Consider the following 18,695-nt stretch of genomic DNA (forward strand, 5'->3'; position numbering starts at 1 on the left):
TGCTGCTCTCATGATGACTACTGTTTATTCCTTACTAACAGGGCAAGCATCCTCCTGCAGACAAACTGCCAGCCAATGCAACTGCACTGTTTCCTACACTATTATTCTTCATTTTCTTAACTTACTGAAAATAATGGGAATGCAAGCATCACATCATAAGCCTCTGCTCTGCTACTCAAGTTCTAGTGGAGAACATCAAACCATTAAGTGCTCTATAACCTTTAGGGCTTTCTTTTAGGATGGCCTCCTATCGCTCTCAAATGGTTTACAGCAAGTGATGAGCAGCCTCATCTCTTACCTAACCCTGTGCTTGAAAGATGATATTTAAGCTCAACTATAAACTCTGACTCTCAGAGTTTTCAAAGTGTAGTCTTTACATTCAAGCAAAGACGTCCATATGTCCAGCCTGAGACCCACGTCCTCTGTCCTACGGTACACAGTCCACTCAGTGAAAACAGAAGAACGCATGCCAACCTTCGGTCTCCAGACTTCTGAGCGCCTGCGCAGCAACTTGAGTGCACTCACGTACTCTGCCTGGATCCTGCAGGCTGGCACAACCAAGTCTCCATCAGATTTAGTTATAACGACCAGATCTGCCATCTCAACTATACCCCTTTTGATGCCCTAAAGAGAATAGAAGAACCACACTAATCAGAAATATTCCATTTACTCTCACCTAGAGCGAGAAAAGAACGACCAGTAGACGCTCTTGGAATTACTGAAGTCATCTGTAACATCCCTTCCAAATTTAGAGACTAACTTGGTGAAATATATCCAGACTTTGAGTAAATAGATGATCAAGAAAAATTTGATGGAGTGGCAGGAGGCAGCTCACATCATCTCACTTAGACAAAGTTAGCCCCACCTCAGCTCACTGCAGGAAGTAAGAATGAGAACCTATGGTACATTATAAGCTAGTCATGTAGCCCGAGTACAAGGAAGGGAAATTATTTGACCAGTAGCCTACAAAATAAGTAAGGCAAGTAGAGAGATTAAACAAAGGTGACCGTGACATGTGACCACTGCCTAGATTGGATGAGCAAAGCATAACTGTCTCTAGTTGAGCCAGGGGACACACAAGAGTGTGGGGCTTATTCTTACTTACTTACAAATGTCCGGCCTTAGCTTGGCCTGTTTCTTGCTAGCTTTCCTTAACTTAAATTATCCCATCTACCTTTTGCCTCTGAGCTTTTTCTGTTCTCTTACTTCTGTAAATCTTGTTCTTACTCCATGGTTTGCTGGATAGCTGGGTGGCTGCCCCCTGACATCCTCCTCCTTCTCTGGCTCCTTCTTTCTTTTCCTCCTCCCAGATTTCTCCTCCTATTTATTCTCTCTGCCTGCCAGCCCTGACTATGCTGTCTCCTGCCTTGCTATTGGCTGTTCAGTTCTTTATTAGACCATCAGGTATTTAGACAGGCACAGTAACACAGCTTCACAGAGTGAAACAAATGCAACATAAATAGAAGTAACACTCCTTAAAATAACATTCCACAACAGGTCTCTTACTGGTTTGGTTCATGATGTGCCCAAAGAATGATGAATCTCAGTAAGGAGTGCCTCAGGCTCTACCCACTTCCCAATGTAAGTCCCACAAAAGACCACTAAACAGCATGATGGTCCCCTCTCTTAGGACCACCCCTCCCATTTCAGAGGTCTTATTTTTTCCTTGATAAAATCAACTTTCACTTGCTCACCTCTCTTCCAGTCCTTATTCTTCATCAACATTAGACAATTAACTCCAAAGTCACTCGCTTGGGGTCACTCTGGTGACTGATCACTTAACACCTTAGTCCCCTGGGTTAAACCCACCAGAAGAGAATCTTTCACACAATCATGGGTGTGTCTGTTTCCTCCCCACATACCAAGTCCTACCCTTGCACAAGGAAACTCCCCATACTAACTTCTACGTGTGGATGCGTCCCAGTCAGTGACACACACACACACACACACACACACACACACACACACACACACACACAGAGCTTCATGTGTGTTTCTTCTTCACTGGGATACCTTTGTCATAAACCTACTCTTACAGGACTTTCCTGAATTTTGTGAGTTATTCTAATGGATTATGGAACCTGAGAGGAAGTGGAACCTTCAGCTTTTAGGCAGTTGCTCAGTGGTACAGGTGGCCGGCAGAGCTGGTATCTGTGAAATCTGCACCAACTCCAGCTGGCTAATGATGGACTGACAGGAGAGTGCTGTACTGGTGGACAGTATGTAAGCTACACAACGGTATCGCACCCATCACTGCTGAGCCAAGTGTTCTACAACAGCCGCCATACTGTGGTCTCTGGTCCGAAGCCCTCCATTTATTCCAGTCACTTGCATGCCGTACAGGGAAGAGTAAGTTGTGTGAGTAGCTCAAAGTCACACCATTTAACTTAGGTTGAGAAAAAAACACACACACCGAGAGAATCTGCCTGTGGCTCATGTACTTCAGCTTAGAGGACAATGTTTTTCCTACACTACCTTCAACCTAACTCACAACAACACTACGCTTCACATTTGCACTTTCAGAGATACCTACCGGGAGGGCTGGGGCACCCAGATCATTACCTGCAGCTCATCCCCTCCCGCTGGCGGCAGCAACAGAACAAACATGTCAACCATATCAGCGACAGCAAACTCCGACTGGCCCACACCTGCAATTTCAAATCACGGCTTTATTTAAAACATTCAGCTGTAACATTTCTGCTGTCAATTCACAGGCTCATTTCCATTCCACTTCACTGCACTCCTCATCTTCATGGCCACATATTAACCCTTTAAAGTCCTGTTGCAAGTGCACATGCAAAGAGCCAGCAGCATCTACTCAGAGAGCAAGCATGCTGATGCAGGTGTTTCTTCCTCTGTGTGGAAAGTCCTGGATGCCACTGCAGGGGCCTCATGCTTGGTGCCTTATCCAACCCTAACTACTTCCCAAAGGCCCCACCTCCAAACGCTGCTAGCATGAGTTTGGATTAATGTGCCAACACATCTTTTCTTTTCTCACTAGACCAATATTTTGGATGAAGACCTTACAGCATAGGCTTTCAACCTGTGGGTCGTGACCCCTTTGGAGGTCAAATGACCCTTTCACAAGAGTCGCCTAAGACCATTGGAAAACACAGCTATTTATATTATGATTCATAACAGTAACAAAATTATAGTTATGAAATAGCAACGAACTAATTTTAAGGTTGGGGGTCACCACAACATGAGGAACTGTATTAAAGGGCTACAGCATTACCAAGGTTGAGGAACTATTGTCTTATAGACTTCCATTCTCTCCTATCCTTAAAGCTTTCTCTAGGCTTCTCTTTCATCAGAAAGTGGCCTGAAAACTGAGACTCTAGTCTTAAACCATGTCTGAGAATATTTTCATCTCCTTTGCCTTTTCGTCCTTCTTCCCACTCTGCAAAGCCCCAATTCTCTCCTCTTTAAACATGCTTGGAGACCTCTCGATTGCAGCCAAGTACCACTGAAGGGTCTCATAAAAGCCACGCCCTCGAGGGGCTGGAGAGACAGGTCAGTGGTCAAGAGCACTGGATGCTTTTGCAGAGGACCTGGCTTGGATCTTTACACCAGCTAGTGACTCACAACTCCACTTCCAAAGAATCCAAGGCCCTCTTCTAGCCTCTCTGGGCACCAGGAACACATGTGGTGACAGACATACATACAGACAAAACTTACACACATCTCCTAAATGTGTTCAGTCAGTTTCCTTCTTTTGTTTTCACCGTGTCAAACAAAGGAAGCACTTCCCAGCTCCTCCCGTTCCCACTCTGTGGACAGATGTCAACACAGCCTCAGCTAGGCCAGCCACGCTGCAGTTCTGATGTGGGCAGCACGGCTCATGAGGACCTCCATCCCGTCCACTTTCCTAAGCCCCACTCCTCCTTGAAACCAAAAACGAACCAACATCTCACAGCTTCCTCAACCATCACTGTATTTCTCTCTTTCTCTTTATGGCCAAATTTCTGGAAAACCTTAACTGATGCTCACTGTCTGTTTTGATCTGCATCCCTAGCTTGAACACCTGCAAACTCTTCCTCTCTGTGGTACAGAGACTTCTATCTATTCATTTCCTTTCCTCCCTAGAGTGCCAGTGTACCAGGTCAAGGCCCACATTTCAAGGTCCCTTTCAGGCAGGTCAAGGTCAGCAGATGGGGCTTCCAGGTGAGCTCTTTGAAGAAGGCTGGTCAGCTGGGTGTCCTCTTTATGTTCTCCATTCTATTTCCTATTCCCTCTCCTTCCTTCTATCTGGAACCCAGGTGGGGCAGTCAGCACTCCATCAGTCATGAGCAACCTTGAGGATGGAAACTAAGTGAGAAGGACAGAGAGAGAGACGCCAGCAGCATCCTGAGGGACTGAAGGTGTAGAACTACACTTTCTCTGAACCACCGGCCCCAGGCTTTTCAGACAGCAACACCCCTTTTACCCGGAGTCACTGTCACCCTGAGCCTCTAGGAGAACTCTGAGTAACACACATGGCTTTTACATTGCCCTCTCCTCTCGTTCTCCTGCTGTCATTCAGGCAGCTCTTCCTCCACTCAAACTTAAACAGTGGACTTCCCAAGGCCGGTGCTGACTACTTAGGGACTAAATTAGGCCTATCTTCCCCTCAGGTCCTACGTTGAAAACCCAGCCGTCAGTGTGACTGCAGGCGGAGATGGGGCACTAACCAGTGGGACTGGTGCCCTGTGGGCAGAGGAGACACCAAGGTGCACGTGCCTGGGAAGTGCCCATGTGAGGGCACAGCAAGGCAGCCACCTGCACACGGGAGGAGAGTGCAGAAAGCCACCTGCTGGTGCCTTGACCGCAGCTCCAGCTTCCACACCTGTGCGGGGTGATGCCGAGGGTCTAAGTTTATGACAGTAATCCTAACAAACAATGTGGCTAGTTTCCATTTTTATTCCCTATTTTCTTTTTAACCCAAACCACATTTATAACTTAGTACAAAGCTATGAGCCATGCTGATAACCGTGAGGTCTGTACTTACTGCCCAGTCTTCCTAAAACCATGTCACCTTGGACATTTGCATGTCACAGTAACGTACTGATAGTTGAACTCACAGTACTCTGCCTTCACCCTTTTCCACGGTGCTCTCTGCTGCTCCAACCCCCCTTCCTTCATCTCTTACATTTAATCAACAACAAAGTCCGGCCCACTCGCTGCCAATGCTTTTGCTCCATCTCTCTTCCCCAGCCCTGCTTACCTGAAGGAGAGCCCGAATCCCCTTTCTCTGACTGACACCATGGTCTAACTACTTCCCACCTCCATTCTGAACCTTGACCACTCCTCATTCTGCTGTATGGTTCCCTCCAAAGACACGTGTGGCTTCCCACTCCCTTCAGAGGAAGGAAACTCTTTGGCAGGGCACACAAGAAAACCTGACCCTGGCCACTGCTCTGAGCTCCTCTCTTTGCCCTCAGTGTCGGAAGTGGCCTGAGCAAGCTGCACTTCTCTGAATGAGCCATGCTGTCTCTGTGTCTGCGCCATTAACACCCACTTTCCCTCCTCTGGGAAGTCTTCACTGACTCCCCCAAACACTGGTTTGGGTTGTGTCACACACATTTACCACAAAGTAAACCAAAAGAGCATTTCCCCACAAGAACGCAGACGCCTGGAGTTGTCCTTTTGATGTTTCACTCCACACATTTTGTGCTAATGATGAACTAGCCAGCCTCAGAGTCCCGAGGTCCCAGCTGCCCAGACTTCCGTAGTGAATACTGTGGACATGAAGTGTGCTTACGCAGTGCTGTGATTTGTTTCCAAAGGTCCTTCTAGTTCTTACCAACCCCGCACACAGAAAGCTGCTATGCAGACATGTGGGTCACTGTCATCTTTCATAGGGAAGGCTCTTGTGGGTGGGGAGCACAGCCCACATACTCACATTGCCCTTTGGGCAATAGCTTGTATTTAATTACACTTCATATCTGCTGAATGAACTAAGTGAAATCGGTTGTTATTATCTTTAAATAGCATTCATTATAATGGTATATTATTTTTATGAAAGAGAATATCACACTTACCTACAGTTTCAATAAGAATGATGTCATATCCCCCTCCTTCACACAACAGAATAGCTTCATTTGTGGTCCTTGTCACACCTCCTAAAGTCCCTCTGGTAGGAGATGGCCTGATGTATGCATTCCTATCTCTTGATAGCTCAGTCATCCGGGTTTTATCACCTAAGAGGGATCCTAAAACACATAATTACACTTCACAATCATGGAAGAGTTGTAAGAACTAATTACCAATCATCGAACTGTAAGGGGACATGAGTTATGACAGTTCTTTCCAATATTTCACTGTTACCAAGTTCTACTCAAACTCACAGTGGTGTAACCATTGGATCATTCCAAGCTCCTGAAAACCAACAAGGGCTCCCCAAACTCACTAGAGGTTCAAATCTAAACCATGCTCCCTAGGCACCAATCCTACTTTATCTTCCTGGACCAATGTCAGCCTCCCAGGACCAAGCCAACCCTCTGGCCCAGCAGTGTGGTCTCTTCACAGCCATCGACATTGGTGTGTCTGCCTCTTTGCTGGTGTCCTACCAGGGCATCTACTGTGTCCTCTTGTCACTCATTTACAAGTGGTCAAATCAGCGTCCTGCTCTATTGCCCCTGGCCACTTCATTTTGTGGTGTTCTTTTTATCTTCCTGAACCCCTCCTCTCCTCATAAATGGGACAACAAGTCATGGTGAGGCTCACAGGAGATTGTGTAGCAATGGAATGTATGCTTCAGAACCCGTTAACAAAAGCAGACCCTGTCTGTCTTCCATACACTGAAGACCTGTTTCTTTCAGATAGTCTTTCTAGAACTTTTTTATGACGCGTCCTTTGCTGTAGATCTCTACAGTACACAGTATCTGCTCTGCAATCTTCTGGCACCTTGGAGGACATGAGAAAACTTCAGTGACGCTCTCCTTTTTCTTATTACCAAGAACAGCCTCCACTCCCCATTCTCTCCTTTGTACAAATGACACTCTATCAGCCTTATGCGAGTACTATGAAATATGTATCGAAGCTACCTTTAGTCCCAGTCTGCTCTTTCTAAATACCTTCCCTGCAGTTAGAAAATGTGGAGTCTACAGTAAATACTGGAAAGTACAGTGAAAAGATAGAAAAGTATTCCTACAAGACATCTTGGGGTTCCATAGCTATTTGTCTTATCTCCTTCACATGACAGTTTTCTAAGCAGGGTCAATTCTCCCCCCTACAGGAAATCTGCCATATCTAGAGACATCTCAATTGTCACAAACGGGGGCATGATGCTATTGGCCCCACTGGATAAAGGGTGGATATAGTTCTGCCAAGCAGACCTCCATTCATAGGACGGCCGCCACATACAACGGATTGCTACCAGTTCCACCAAACGGCTGCGAAAATGTGCCACAGCTACAGCGTAAGTTCCTTGTCTAGGAACCTCATCCTAAAGCTACTGTACACTGAACGCTAAACAAAGTGGTTACAGGAGGTACTCAAAATACAGAAGGAATGGATTGATTATATTTTTTGAATTAATTGTAGTATTTGAGCAAACATCAGTATTTGAAAATTCTGAAAGAATTAAGGCCCTGGAACCACTATTACCTTTTCCTACTTCCTTTTTTCTTAAATTAAAATATATTTATTTTTACTATTTTTAATTAGGTGTCTATGTGTGCATTCTACATGTAAGTATGTGTGCAGGAGTGCAGGTGTCCTTGGAGGCTGGAGGCACTGGCCTCATATCCCCCCAGAACAAGAGTTACAGGTGGTTGGGAGCCAGCCGCCAGGTGGGTGCTGGGAACTGAACTCGGTTCCTCTGCAAGAGCAGCCAGTGCTCTCAATGACTGCGCCATCTCTCCAGCCCACTAATTTCTTTCTGCCATCTAATTACATATGAGGAGTGGGGATTTTCTTACCTGTATGTTTAACTCTACCACAGCAGACAGTAAAGACTGAGAAGGTCCTGAAAGGTATACCTTTCGTTTACTGCTCCATGTTAGAGCCTTTTCACAGGCACTGATTCTAGAGCACATGCCTCCCATATGCCTCAACTACCTCATTCAGTCCACACAGAACTTCTTCCTAAAGTACTTTTCCACCTGAACTCACCCGTGTGGAAGTGCACAGTCTATCCTCAGAGCTACAGCATATTACGCTATGGAGCCCACCACACTGAACAGCACTATGAAGTTACTCTTCCATAGAGCTGCTCTTGCCACTGAACCCAACAGTTATCTGTAGACCCAGAGTGACCTGTTTCAAGGCCATCACAGGAAGGTTTACAAGTCTAAAGCAGAAGGGTGGACAAAGGAATTAATGCTCTTTAACTTTAATTTAGTGCTATTTTCCAATTATATTTATATTTACATAGACCAGGAATTCATATTTATAATATTCTATTTACCTGCATTTATTTTTTCTTTTGGATTACACACACTTTTTTAAAACCCTAAGACTAGGATCCTTCCCTTTCAGTTTGAGAAAGGTTAGGAACCACAGCTTAGTCAGGAGAGTGCTTGTCTTGCATGAGGAAATGAGTTTGACCCTCAGAAGTCTGTAAGAAAATCGGGCCTGGTGGCACACGCTTGTTATCCAGCACCGGGAAGGCAGAGACAGGTGGATTACTAGAACTTACTGACCAGCCAACATACCCTACTTGGTGGGTTCCAAGAGAGTGAGAGATTCTGTCTCAAAAAAACAAGATGGGCAGCTCCCAAGGACTGACAGCCGAGGTGCCCCTGCCGTTCACACACATATCTACACACATACACCCAGAAAATGGAGGTCAGGAGACACAGAGCTATGTGCTTAATCACAGGATATAACATCAGTTCTGTTATTAATTCCTATTTCAAGCTATTGTTTTCTTTTTCTATGGTAAATACTCTAGATCATTAAGGTGGAAAGGAAATGGCCTTCTCTCTTGAATGAAAATGAGGATTATTTGTGAAAGCCTTTTATTAACACATTTCATGTATTTTCACTTACAAAGTTCAAAACAGTAAATAAGCTAGACAACAAGTTGACATGGAGTTAATCTTGGAACTTGAGTATAATTTCATTTACAGTTAAACTTTCTCTTATAGTGAACCAAATCCTTTGAAGCCTCTGATCCACACTTCTCAGTAAAAGGTAACAAGAACTGTTATCTACTTCTCTACTGACCAAAGGTCTTTCAAATACTACTTTCTGCAGAAAACCACGGCACACGAACCAAACACTCCCGTTAAGTACCCAGTGTTTACTCCTCAGAGCCCCACACAGTGCGGCTGCCTGTGCTGCCTGTCTTCCTCCTAAGACATAAGGCTGGACAAGGCCAAGAGCATCACGTCACAGCCACCCTGCAGCATGGTCCCTGCTGTGCTGGTGCCTCACCTAGACAAGGCACTCCCATGCCCACTCAGTGAGTAACTGTAATTTGAGCAGCTTAATCCACAAAGAGAGAAAGGGGGGGAGGGATGTTTCCTGAGTATTTATAGGAAAGGTTTTATATGTTTTCTTTAAATGGTCCTTAGAGAGCTAAGTTTATATTCATTTTATCTCTGATGAGCTGCAAATTAAATGTTGAGTGATTGCATGACCTCACATCAGCAAGTAATTGCCAAACACTGCAGTGCACAGTGTGCTCTGTGGACTGCTGCAGGAAGACAGCAGCACATTACATGGGCCTTCGAGCGTCTTCTGCTTCACTGGGCATAGAACAGACAGGGGACAAGTTATAAACGATTATACGTTTTGTTCCCTCAAGTTTAATTGAAGAGATGCTACAATACTATGAAGATGAAACTGAGAAGTACGGCCCACTGGAGAAACAGACTGTGAGAAGGGCTGGCCCTAGGCATGATCACAAAAGGGCTGAGATGTGTGTGTCCTTTGATCAGCCTTAACTTCTGGCCCCTCTGACCCTACTTGAGCTACCCACCAGCTGACCTGCTCTGTGGATTCAGGACTTCCTCACTAACTCCCAGAGTTTTCACCTGTGTTACATCTTAGACCAGAAAGGCATCCTGGCAGTCAGGAGCCAAAAAATACCACAAAGTCACACCACACAACAAACCTCACACAAGAGATTTATTAGGAGGGAAAAACCCAGGAGGGTGGCTGCCTCTGCTCCAGAGAGCTGAACAGAAGACAGAGCTTTATAGGGCTTCAGGGTCAGGGGAGCTTTCGAGTGGCCTGGGATTGGAGGGATTATGGCCTGATCTTGGGGCAAGATTAGGGATTGGTGGGATTTTTTTTTCTGTAGGGTGGGGCCTGGTCACTGGGTGGGAGAGCTAGGAACAGCCTTTAAAGCCATTAGGATTGTTAGAGAAGTCTGTGGGTCGGTCATAGCCATTGGAGCTCCTCAGGTTGGGGAGGGGTCAGGTCTGGCAACCAAAGTAGTCTAGGGGTGGAGCCTGGCAGCTGGAGGTCTCCAGGGGTGGGGCCTTTTTTTAAAAACAAAAACAAAAACAAAAACAAAAAACAGAGAAAGCCATCTCTGCCTTCTGAGTTGGCATGAATAGCCAACATCACCTCACTCTGCAGAACAGGAATGGTTCCTTTCATGAGGTCAAACTCAGATGGCAGTTAGAGGTCACTTGTTGTTGGTTGTTTTTTCTTTTGGGGGCCGGCCATCCAACTCCCAAATAAATCACACACAGAGGCTTATTCTTAATTATGAACGTTTGGCCTTAGCTTAGCTTGCGTCTAGCTAGTTTTCCTTAACTTAAATTAACCCATCTGTCTTTTGCCTCTGGGCTTTTACCATTCTCTTACTTCTATAAATCTTACTCTTACTCCAGGACTTGCTGTGTAGCTGGGTGGCTGGATGGCTGACCCCTGATGTCCTCCTCCTTCTCTGGTTACTCCTTTCTTCTCCCAGATTTCTCCTTCTATCTATTCTCTCTGCCTGCTAGCCCCACCTATCCTTTCTCCTGACACACTATTGGCTGTTCAGGTCTTTATTAGATCATCAGGTGTTTTAGACAGGCACAGTAACACAGCTTCACAGAGTTAAACAAATACAACATAAACAAAAGTCACACACCTTAAAATAATATTCCACAGTAGTCACCTAACTGTCAATTCCCACTAACCTGTAGCAGAGCCCATCAGCTGTGCAGGTACAAATGTTAGCCATACTCACCACCACTGGTACAAGAAGATGGGTCCACTGCTAGCACAGACAATCTGTGCCCTCTCTCAGTCAGCATTTTTCCAAAATATTCTATAAAGGTTGATTTCCCTGCACCAGGGGGCCCAGACAATCCTATAGTGAAATAATGAAATCAGCACCATGACTAGTTTTGATAAATAAAACATTAATTTACCTTCTGTTTCCTCTAATTTATGAAAATCATCATTGACATATTTTAACACGCCTTAAAGCAGTCAGTGGAAAACGCATCTCTTTATCTAATTCCCAAGTAACAGTGAGACAGAAGAAAACACTTCCAAGGTCCATGTTTATAAAGTCCGCTTTCACCAATGACAAAGTGTCTTCCCCTTCCCTGTAGTGCAGGTCTTTAGGGACACACACTTCACTGCTTGTGTTTCAGTGTGTAGACCTTGTACACCTGCCACCCTCTCGTCACAGTGGGTAATTATTCCACCTGCCCTACTTCTACTTTGGCCCACTGGAAAAACAATCCATGACTCCGAAACTGCTAGTAATTGAGAAAGTGATTTTCTGTACATTTTTCTGTAGTCTCACTCATAACTAAGAAAATATTCAATAAAGGGAAATCTGAAAAAAAAAATCCTGGTGTTCAGAAAGGCAGGGAAGGCCCTACATGGAAATTCAGTCAAGCATGGCAGGTAAGGGGTAAACCCTGAGCTGTCAATGGGGGCTCACCCTAGTGCTGTGGTCTGTACGGTGCCACTCAAGCCCTCCGAGTGCCTCAGCACCCTCCTCAGGCCAGCAGCTGCTGCAATAGCACAGTCTTTGCAGGCTGGTTTAAGGTTTAAATGAGAATGTTTAATATGGTGTGTGACATACACTGCAGGCATGAGAGGCACACCATTCAATGCAGAACATTAAACACGGCATTCAACAATCTTCAGGAGTACAGACAGGGTATGGCAGGCTTAGGTCCTTACTACAGCTCACGGCAGCTTTCTGTCTTGAGCACCTTTACAGGGGCTGAATAAATTCATGTTGCTTTAATTTATGATGATGATAAAATGACTGAAGACTGGAGTGTCTCAGGACTAAGATCAGGTAGAACACCCAGGAGGCCCTGAGAATGTGTGTGTGACTTGCTAAGCAAACACTAAGACTTTTCTCTCTTCAAGGGTTCTCTAAGGTCTACTGTAAGTAGACACTTTGTCACGCTGGGTGCTCTCCTTGGGTGTGTGCTAGTCTGTCTACAACACATAAAGACTATCAAGACCAGTGTGGGACTCTCATTTTGAGGAAGAAATGTGAAATGGAGGGACAGGTACAAAGACTGGTTGGAGACCTATATGTGAAACTGTCTTTGAAACATTCATATCCATTCCTGATCTCGTCTTTCAAATCGTAGCACAGAGATGGCTGGAAGGTTAGAGCCACCCCTAGAAGCTCAATGAAAAGTATCTCAGTGCAGTGAGAGTGAGAGGCTAGAGTCCTAGGACATGCCTGGAATCCCAGCATTCCAGAGGCTGAGGCAGGAGGATGGCTTAGAAGTCAGCCTGTGAGACACAGCAAGACTAAAGAAAAGGAAAGAAGAAAAGGTGGGACTTGTGTTCAAGAGAGAAAACAAAACACCAAGGAAACAGAATTTCCAACTGTGACGGGTAGGGCAGGAAAACAGGAGAACTCAGTCCAGATGAGCATCTGAAGACTGCCAGGAGCAGCACACTGCTAACAACTCATTCTGGGTGCACTTCTGTTCTGGAATCCACCGCAAGAGTCTTGCCACAACAGAATTCTTACTGACTACACAGGCTTGCTTCAAATGGTCATGGTAATTTTACCATATATGAAGATTAATACTTGTAAAACACATCATTTAATTTTATCCAAATGTTCAAGGAAAGAAACCTCCATCTGACCTCACAGAAGGTGGATGTATTTTAGAAGAGTTTAGAAAACCATTTTCACTGAGCAACAGAAACAGAAAACCGACCTACTCGAAACGTGAGGGGCTTCCCCTGGTTGAGCCGTTCCTGCTCTCGGTGGTGGGCCAGGACCCTCTGAAGAAGCACCTGAGCCAGTTCCTTCTTCCTCGCATGAGTCGATTCCACAAGAGTTATGGCCTCCGCTAAGCAAGCTCTTTGCCCGCGGACTAAACCCGTATAAAGTTTATCCACAAATCTTTGTTCTTTATCAGAAAGTCCTTCTGTGTGGTCCTTCGAGGTTGCCTGGGCACATAATGCTCTCCTTAGGCCTCCAGACAGCAACAGCCACTTAGTACACTGGTGTCCAGGGGGCTTGGCTGCAGGTGCACTTGGGGTTCGGGATGCAGGATGCCGACCTGAGTGAAGGATGCAGTGGAGCCGTGGGGAAGGCACTCTAAGGCTGTTTAGGAGATGCTGGTAAGGATGCAGTAGCGTGGGAAGACTCATTTTGTTTGTAACTGGCTACTTTCTGACTTAATGTGATTTATGAACTCCCTAGAAAGAAGAAAACACATTTTTGAGTCCAACAGATAATTAAAACACTGAAGTAGTAAAACTGAGACTTTATCCTGCATTCTAAGACATGAATAATCAGGGTTCTCGATAATTTATGCGATAACTAATCTTGGGTGTCAGCTTGACTACATCTGGAATCAATTAAAACCCAGGCTGCTGGGCGTGCCTGTAAGAAATTTTCTTAATCAGGTTATTTGAAGCAGGAAGGCCCACCCTAAATCTGGGCCACACTTCCTGGTGGCAGCCCACAGAGTCAGGAAAAAGCAAGCTTTCCTTTCTGCCTGCTTGCCCTCACTCTCACTGGCCAGTTCATCTACCCCGCTGCTGAACTATACTATACTTCACCAGTATCAGAGCCAACTTCCTCCAGGAATCCTGCAGGACTCCAGCTCCAGACTGGGACAGTGAGCTCCAGGCTGGAGACTGAGAAAGCCAGAAAGCGGCACTCCTCCATGGTCTCTGCTCCATTTCAGGATACTGGCTTGAGTTCTACCCTAACTTCCCTTGATGATGGATTATAACCTGTGAGCCAAATAAACCTTTTCCTTGACAAGCTGCTTTAGATCATGGTGTTTATCCCTGCAACAGAAAACTAACTGGGACACTACAACTTAGGAGAGGCTGCCTTCCTGGGCCACAGTTAGAATAACCCCAAACATGAAATGACTTTATTGTAAAATACAACCTACATTAACACTGCCCTGTGAACAAAACCAACACAAGGCCTTTGTAAGAGTGCTCCATAAGGCTAGCACTCTGTGGTCCATCTCGGGAATCCACAATACAAAGAACTGAGTTCCAGGAGTTCCTACCTCTAAATATGTGCTATGGCATACATATGAGTGTGTGTGCACACACATAATAATAATAATAATAATAATAATAATAATAACGATAAATAAATGTAAAAATGTTTACAAAATCTCATTAGAGTAGATATCTTCTGCCATTTTCTTTCTTGCATTCATCTTAATGATTTCTTCAGGTCAACATACCCGATTCTGAGGCGTGCACAAAAGATCTGCTCAGAAGATTCCCTCTGCTGCTGGCCTCCTATTCATTCTCTACAGAAGGAGTGTGATTAGGAGTGCAGCACTTGAGCGTGCACATACTCAAAGAGACACCCTGAATAATCTGGCATAAGTACACAATCAACAACAATAAGCCTTAATGTGAAGTAAATAGTGTAGGCCATGTAGCAACCAGACCAGTGTATCTCAAAGATGGTCAGAAGCACCTGGTGCCTCTTAAGAATGCCTCTTCCCAGACCCACGCCAGCCTCTGAAGGTGAGTACGCTACGGTTTGAACCACCACAGAACTAGGGAAGAGCCTTTCCAGCTTTACTGATATTCTCAACACAACTTCCCACTATATTAAAGAAAGTTGACACGTGTGTTGAGTCAGAATGGGACAAAAGTTATGAGCCAGGGCCACTCACTTTTGCTGTCATGACTTTGGGTAGGCCACCTAACCGTTGTGTTTTCAACTTCCTCTGGGGTGAAAAGACTAGGTCAGACAGAGCAGGGTAGTTGTCAGGATGAAATGACTTGGTTCCTGTGAGAAGCCTGGAGAGGCCAGCATCAGTCTTTGCCGTCATTATGTCAATTTGTAAACACTCTAATGCTGGGGCACACCCCCACTTCCCGGGTCAGCCAGAATCTGTAGGGAGACATCACCTGCCCAGTTGAGTTTATGGTTGTTGGTGCATGCTGCTTTCCCTAGACCTTGCAGCACACTGAGTTACTCTATTGCTCCAAGGTCCTTTCTCTAAATGGTACTTCGAGGCCAATGAACATGAAACAGTTAGTAATAAACATTCTACTAGGCAAAAAGAAGAAATGGGTTAAGGTTTTTTTTTTTTTTGTTTTTTTTTTTTTTTTGTTTTTTCGAGATAGGGTTTCTCTGTGTAGCTTTGCGCCTTTTCCTGGAACTCACTTGGTAGCCCAGGCTGGCCTCGAACTCACAGAGATCCACCTGGCTCTGCCTCCCGAGTGCTGGGATTAAAGGCGTGCGCCACCACTGCCCGGCTGGGTTAAGGTTTTTAATTGGTAAAATTAGCTGCTCTGATTTTCCAAGGCCACAAAATTTTTCTCTACTATGAGGAAGGTTGTGATGACTGTTTTCGGTTGTCAACTTGACTACATCTGGAATTAACTAAAACCCAAATGATTGAGCACACCTGGGAGGGATTTTTTTCTTAATTAAATCATTTGAAATGGGAAGATAAACATTTAATCCAGATCTTTTGAGGTGGGAAGACCCACCTCTAATCTAGGTCCCGCCTTCTCTGGCAGCCTGTGTAAGGACAAGGAAGAAGGAAGCGCTCTCCTTCTTTGCCTGCTTGCTTTAAGCTCCCCGGCCAGTCCATTCCTTAACTGGCATTAGAGCCTACTTCTTCAGGATTCCAGTGTGTCCTGAAGACCAGCTGAGTGATCCAGCCTTGTGCACTGAACAACTATTGGATGCTTGGACCTTCTGTTCATAGGCAGCTATTTTTGGACTAGCTGGACCACAGCCTGTAAGCCATTCTAATAAGTCACATATATGATATAATATATATATTCATTCTATTTGTTCTATAAGTTCTATTACTCTACAGAATCATGACTAATACAAAGGTACTATAACTTCTGTTTAAATAAATTAGTCTTATTCTAAAAGGACAATTTATTTTTGAGATTATAATATAATTATATGATTTCCCCCTTCCCTTTCCTCACTCCAAATCCCCCATATACCCCATCCTTGCCCGTTTTCAAATCCATCATACACACACACACACACACACACACACACACACACACGCACACACAAGCATGTGCATTCCTAAATACAACCTGCTCAGTCTGTATTGTCACTTGCGTGTACATTTTGAGGGCTGACCGTTTCTCCCGCTCTCAGCACTCCTTAGGTGCTGTAGTCCTCCGTATGTGGTAAGGCCTGTGGACTTCCCCTGCCCACTCCAGCATGTCTACTGTTGTTGTCTTTGTTCAGCACGTGTTTAGGCAGTCAAGCTGGTGAGACTTCATGTGTGTAACTTCTGACTTTTCTAGGAGACACAGTCTCACAGCAAATATCCTGATAAAAGGACAAGTTTTTTTAATGTGTAAAAAATATTAAGTATCCATCACTACCCTTTACATACTTAAAACAACAACAACAAAAATGTAGGGGCTAGAAAGATGACCAATGGTTAAGAGCACATACTGCTCATATAAAGGATCCAACTTTGGTTCCTAACAGCCATATCAGGTAGCTCACTAATACTGTAATTCCAGCTACAAGGGATCTGATGCCCTCTTCTGGCCTCGGTGGGCACCTGCACTCACTTGCACATACCCATACAACATGTAATTAAAAAATAAATATTTTAGGGCTGGAGAGACGGCTCAATGGCTAAGAGCACTGGCTGTGACAGAATCCGCCAGCTCTGATTGGACCAAAAGGTGCAGGCCAGCAAGAAAGACTCCTGCATCCCCACCAACACCCCTCATCGGACCAAACCCTGCAGTCTACAAGACCCATTCCTTGCCCTAAACCCACCTGTCCTGCTGGGACCTCAGCAGTTCCCTGAGACACAGAATCTGCCAGTTCCGATTGAACCAAAAGGTGAATGTCTCCTCTCCTAGCCTGAGAGTCCTGTCTCTAGGCCCCAGGCCCCAGAGGCACTACTCCCTTCCCCCTAGGTGCAGGCCAGCAGGGAAGACTTCTGTTGGCAGGCATCCCCACCAACACCCCCCATTGGACCCGACCCTGCAATCTACAAGACCCACTCCCTGTCCCAAACCCACCTGTCCTCTTGTGACCTCAGAGGCTCCGTGAGACACAGAATCCACCAGCTCTGATTAGACGAAGAGGACCAAAAGCTCTGACAGGACCAAGAGAGGCTCCCTGAGACACAGAATCCACCAACCCTGATTGAACCAAGAGATCCGATTGGACCAAGAGTGGCTCCTGGAGACACAGACACAGCCAGCACAGAGTGGTCCAAGAGCAGCTCCCTCAGACACAGATACCTCTTGTACCTATTAGAGGAAGAGATGGGTAGATGCCAGTGCAAAAATACATACAACAGCATAAAAACCAATATGGCACCACCAGAACCTAGCAGTTCTACAACAGCAAGACCTGATCATCACAACATAAAAGAAACAGAAAAAAGCAACCTTAAAAATACCTTTAAAGATGAAATGAAAAATTCCCTTAAAGAAAATTAGGAAAAGACAAACAAAAAATTGGAAGAAGTCAATAAATCCCTTAAAGAAAGCTGAGAAAACCAAGAAAAAGCAATTAAACAGGTGAAGGAAACAGTTCGAGATCTGAAAATTGAAATAGAAACAATGAAGAAGACACAGACTGAGGGAATGCTGGAAATGGAAAAATCTGAGTAAATGAACAGGAACTACAGATGCAAGCATAACCAACAGAATACAAGAGATGGAAGAGAGAATCTCTGGTGTAGAGGATACAATAGAGGAAATGGATTTGTCAGTCAAAGAAAATACCAAAGCCAAAAAAATCCTAACACAAAGCATCCAGATTCTGGGATACCACGAAAAGAACCTAAGAATAATAGGGTTAGAAGAAGGAGAAGAATACCAACTTAAACGCACAGAAAATATATTCAACAAAATCACAGAAGAAAATTTTCCCAACTTAAAGAAGGAAATACCTATGAAGATACAAGAAGTTTATAGAACACCAAATAGACTAGACTCCCCCCCCAAAAATCCCCTCACCACACAACAAACCACTAAACATACTGAATAAAGAAAGAATATTAAGAGCAGCAAAGGAAAAAGACCAAGTGACTTATAAAGGCAAACCCATCAGAATAACACCTGACTTCTCAATAGAAATTCTGAAAGCCAGAAGGTCCCAGACAGACATAATGCAGACACTAAGAGACCATGGATGCCAGCTCAGACTATTATACACAGCAAAACTTTCAATGACCATAGACAGAAGCATAACACATTCCAAGACAAAACCAGATTTAAACAATACCTATCCACAAATCCAGCCCTACAGAAAGCACTAGAAGGAAAACTCCAACCTAAGGAAGTTAGATGCACCCACGAAAACACAGGCAATCGATAACCCCACAGCA

The 18,695-nt window shown here is 44.8% G+C and overlaps 1 protein-coding gene across 6 annotated transcripts in view; it reads right to left on the reverse strand.

Annotated features, from left to right (window-relative positions):
- The window catches only part of Mmaa (metabolism of cobalamin associated A), a 33,729-nt gene that overhangs the window by 737 nt on the left and 14,297 nt on the right, over nucleotides 1-18,695 (reverse strand). Inside the window, exons 1-6 of one of the 6 annotated variants that reach the window (XM_059264297.1) lie at nucleotides 16,423-16,885; nucleotides 13,077-13,559; nucleotides 11,114-11,236; nucleotides 6,021-6,191; nucleotides 2,563-2,648; nucleotides 475-624 (exon numbers count right to left, since the gene is read on the reverse strand). In XM_059264297.1, the coding sequence (XP_059120280.1) occupies nucleotides 475-624; nucleotides 2,563-2,648; nucleotides 6,021-6,191; nucleotides 11,114-11,236; nucleotides 13,077-13,515 (969 nt within the window). In that variant the 5' untranslated portion in view covers nucleotides 13,516-13,559; nucleotides 16,423-16,885. Of the gene's footprint in view, nucleotides 1-474; nucleotides 625-2,562; nucleotides 2,649-6,020; nucleotides 6,192-11,113; nucleotides 11,237-13,076; nucleotides 13,564-14,579; nucleotides 14,717-15,023; nucleotides 15,388-16,422; nucleotides 16,886-18,695 lie in introns of those variants that run through there. The other 5 variants (XM_059264296.1, XM_059264298.1, XM_059264300.1 and 2 more) reach the window with 5 other exon arrangements.

This window comes from Peromyscus eremicus, chromosome 5 (assembly GCF_949786415.1).
Source record: "Peromyscus eremicus chromosome 5, PerEre_H2_v1, whole genome shotgun sequence".
Taxonomy (NCBI): Eukaryota; Metazoa; Chordata; class Mammalia; order Rodentia; family Cricetidae; genus Peromyscus; species Peromyscus eremicus.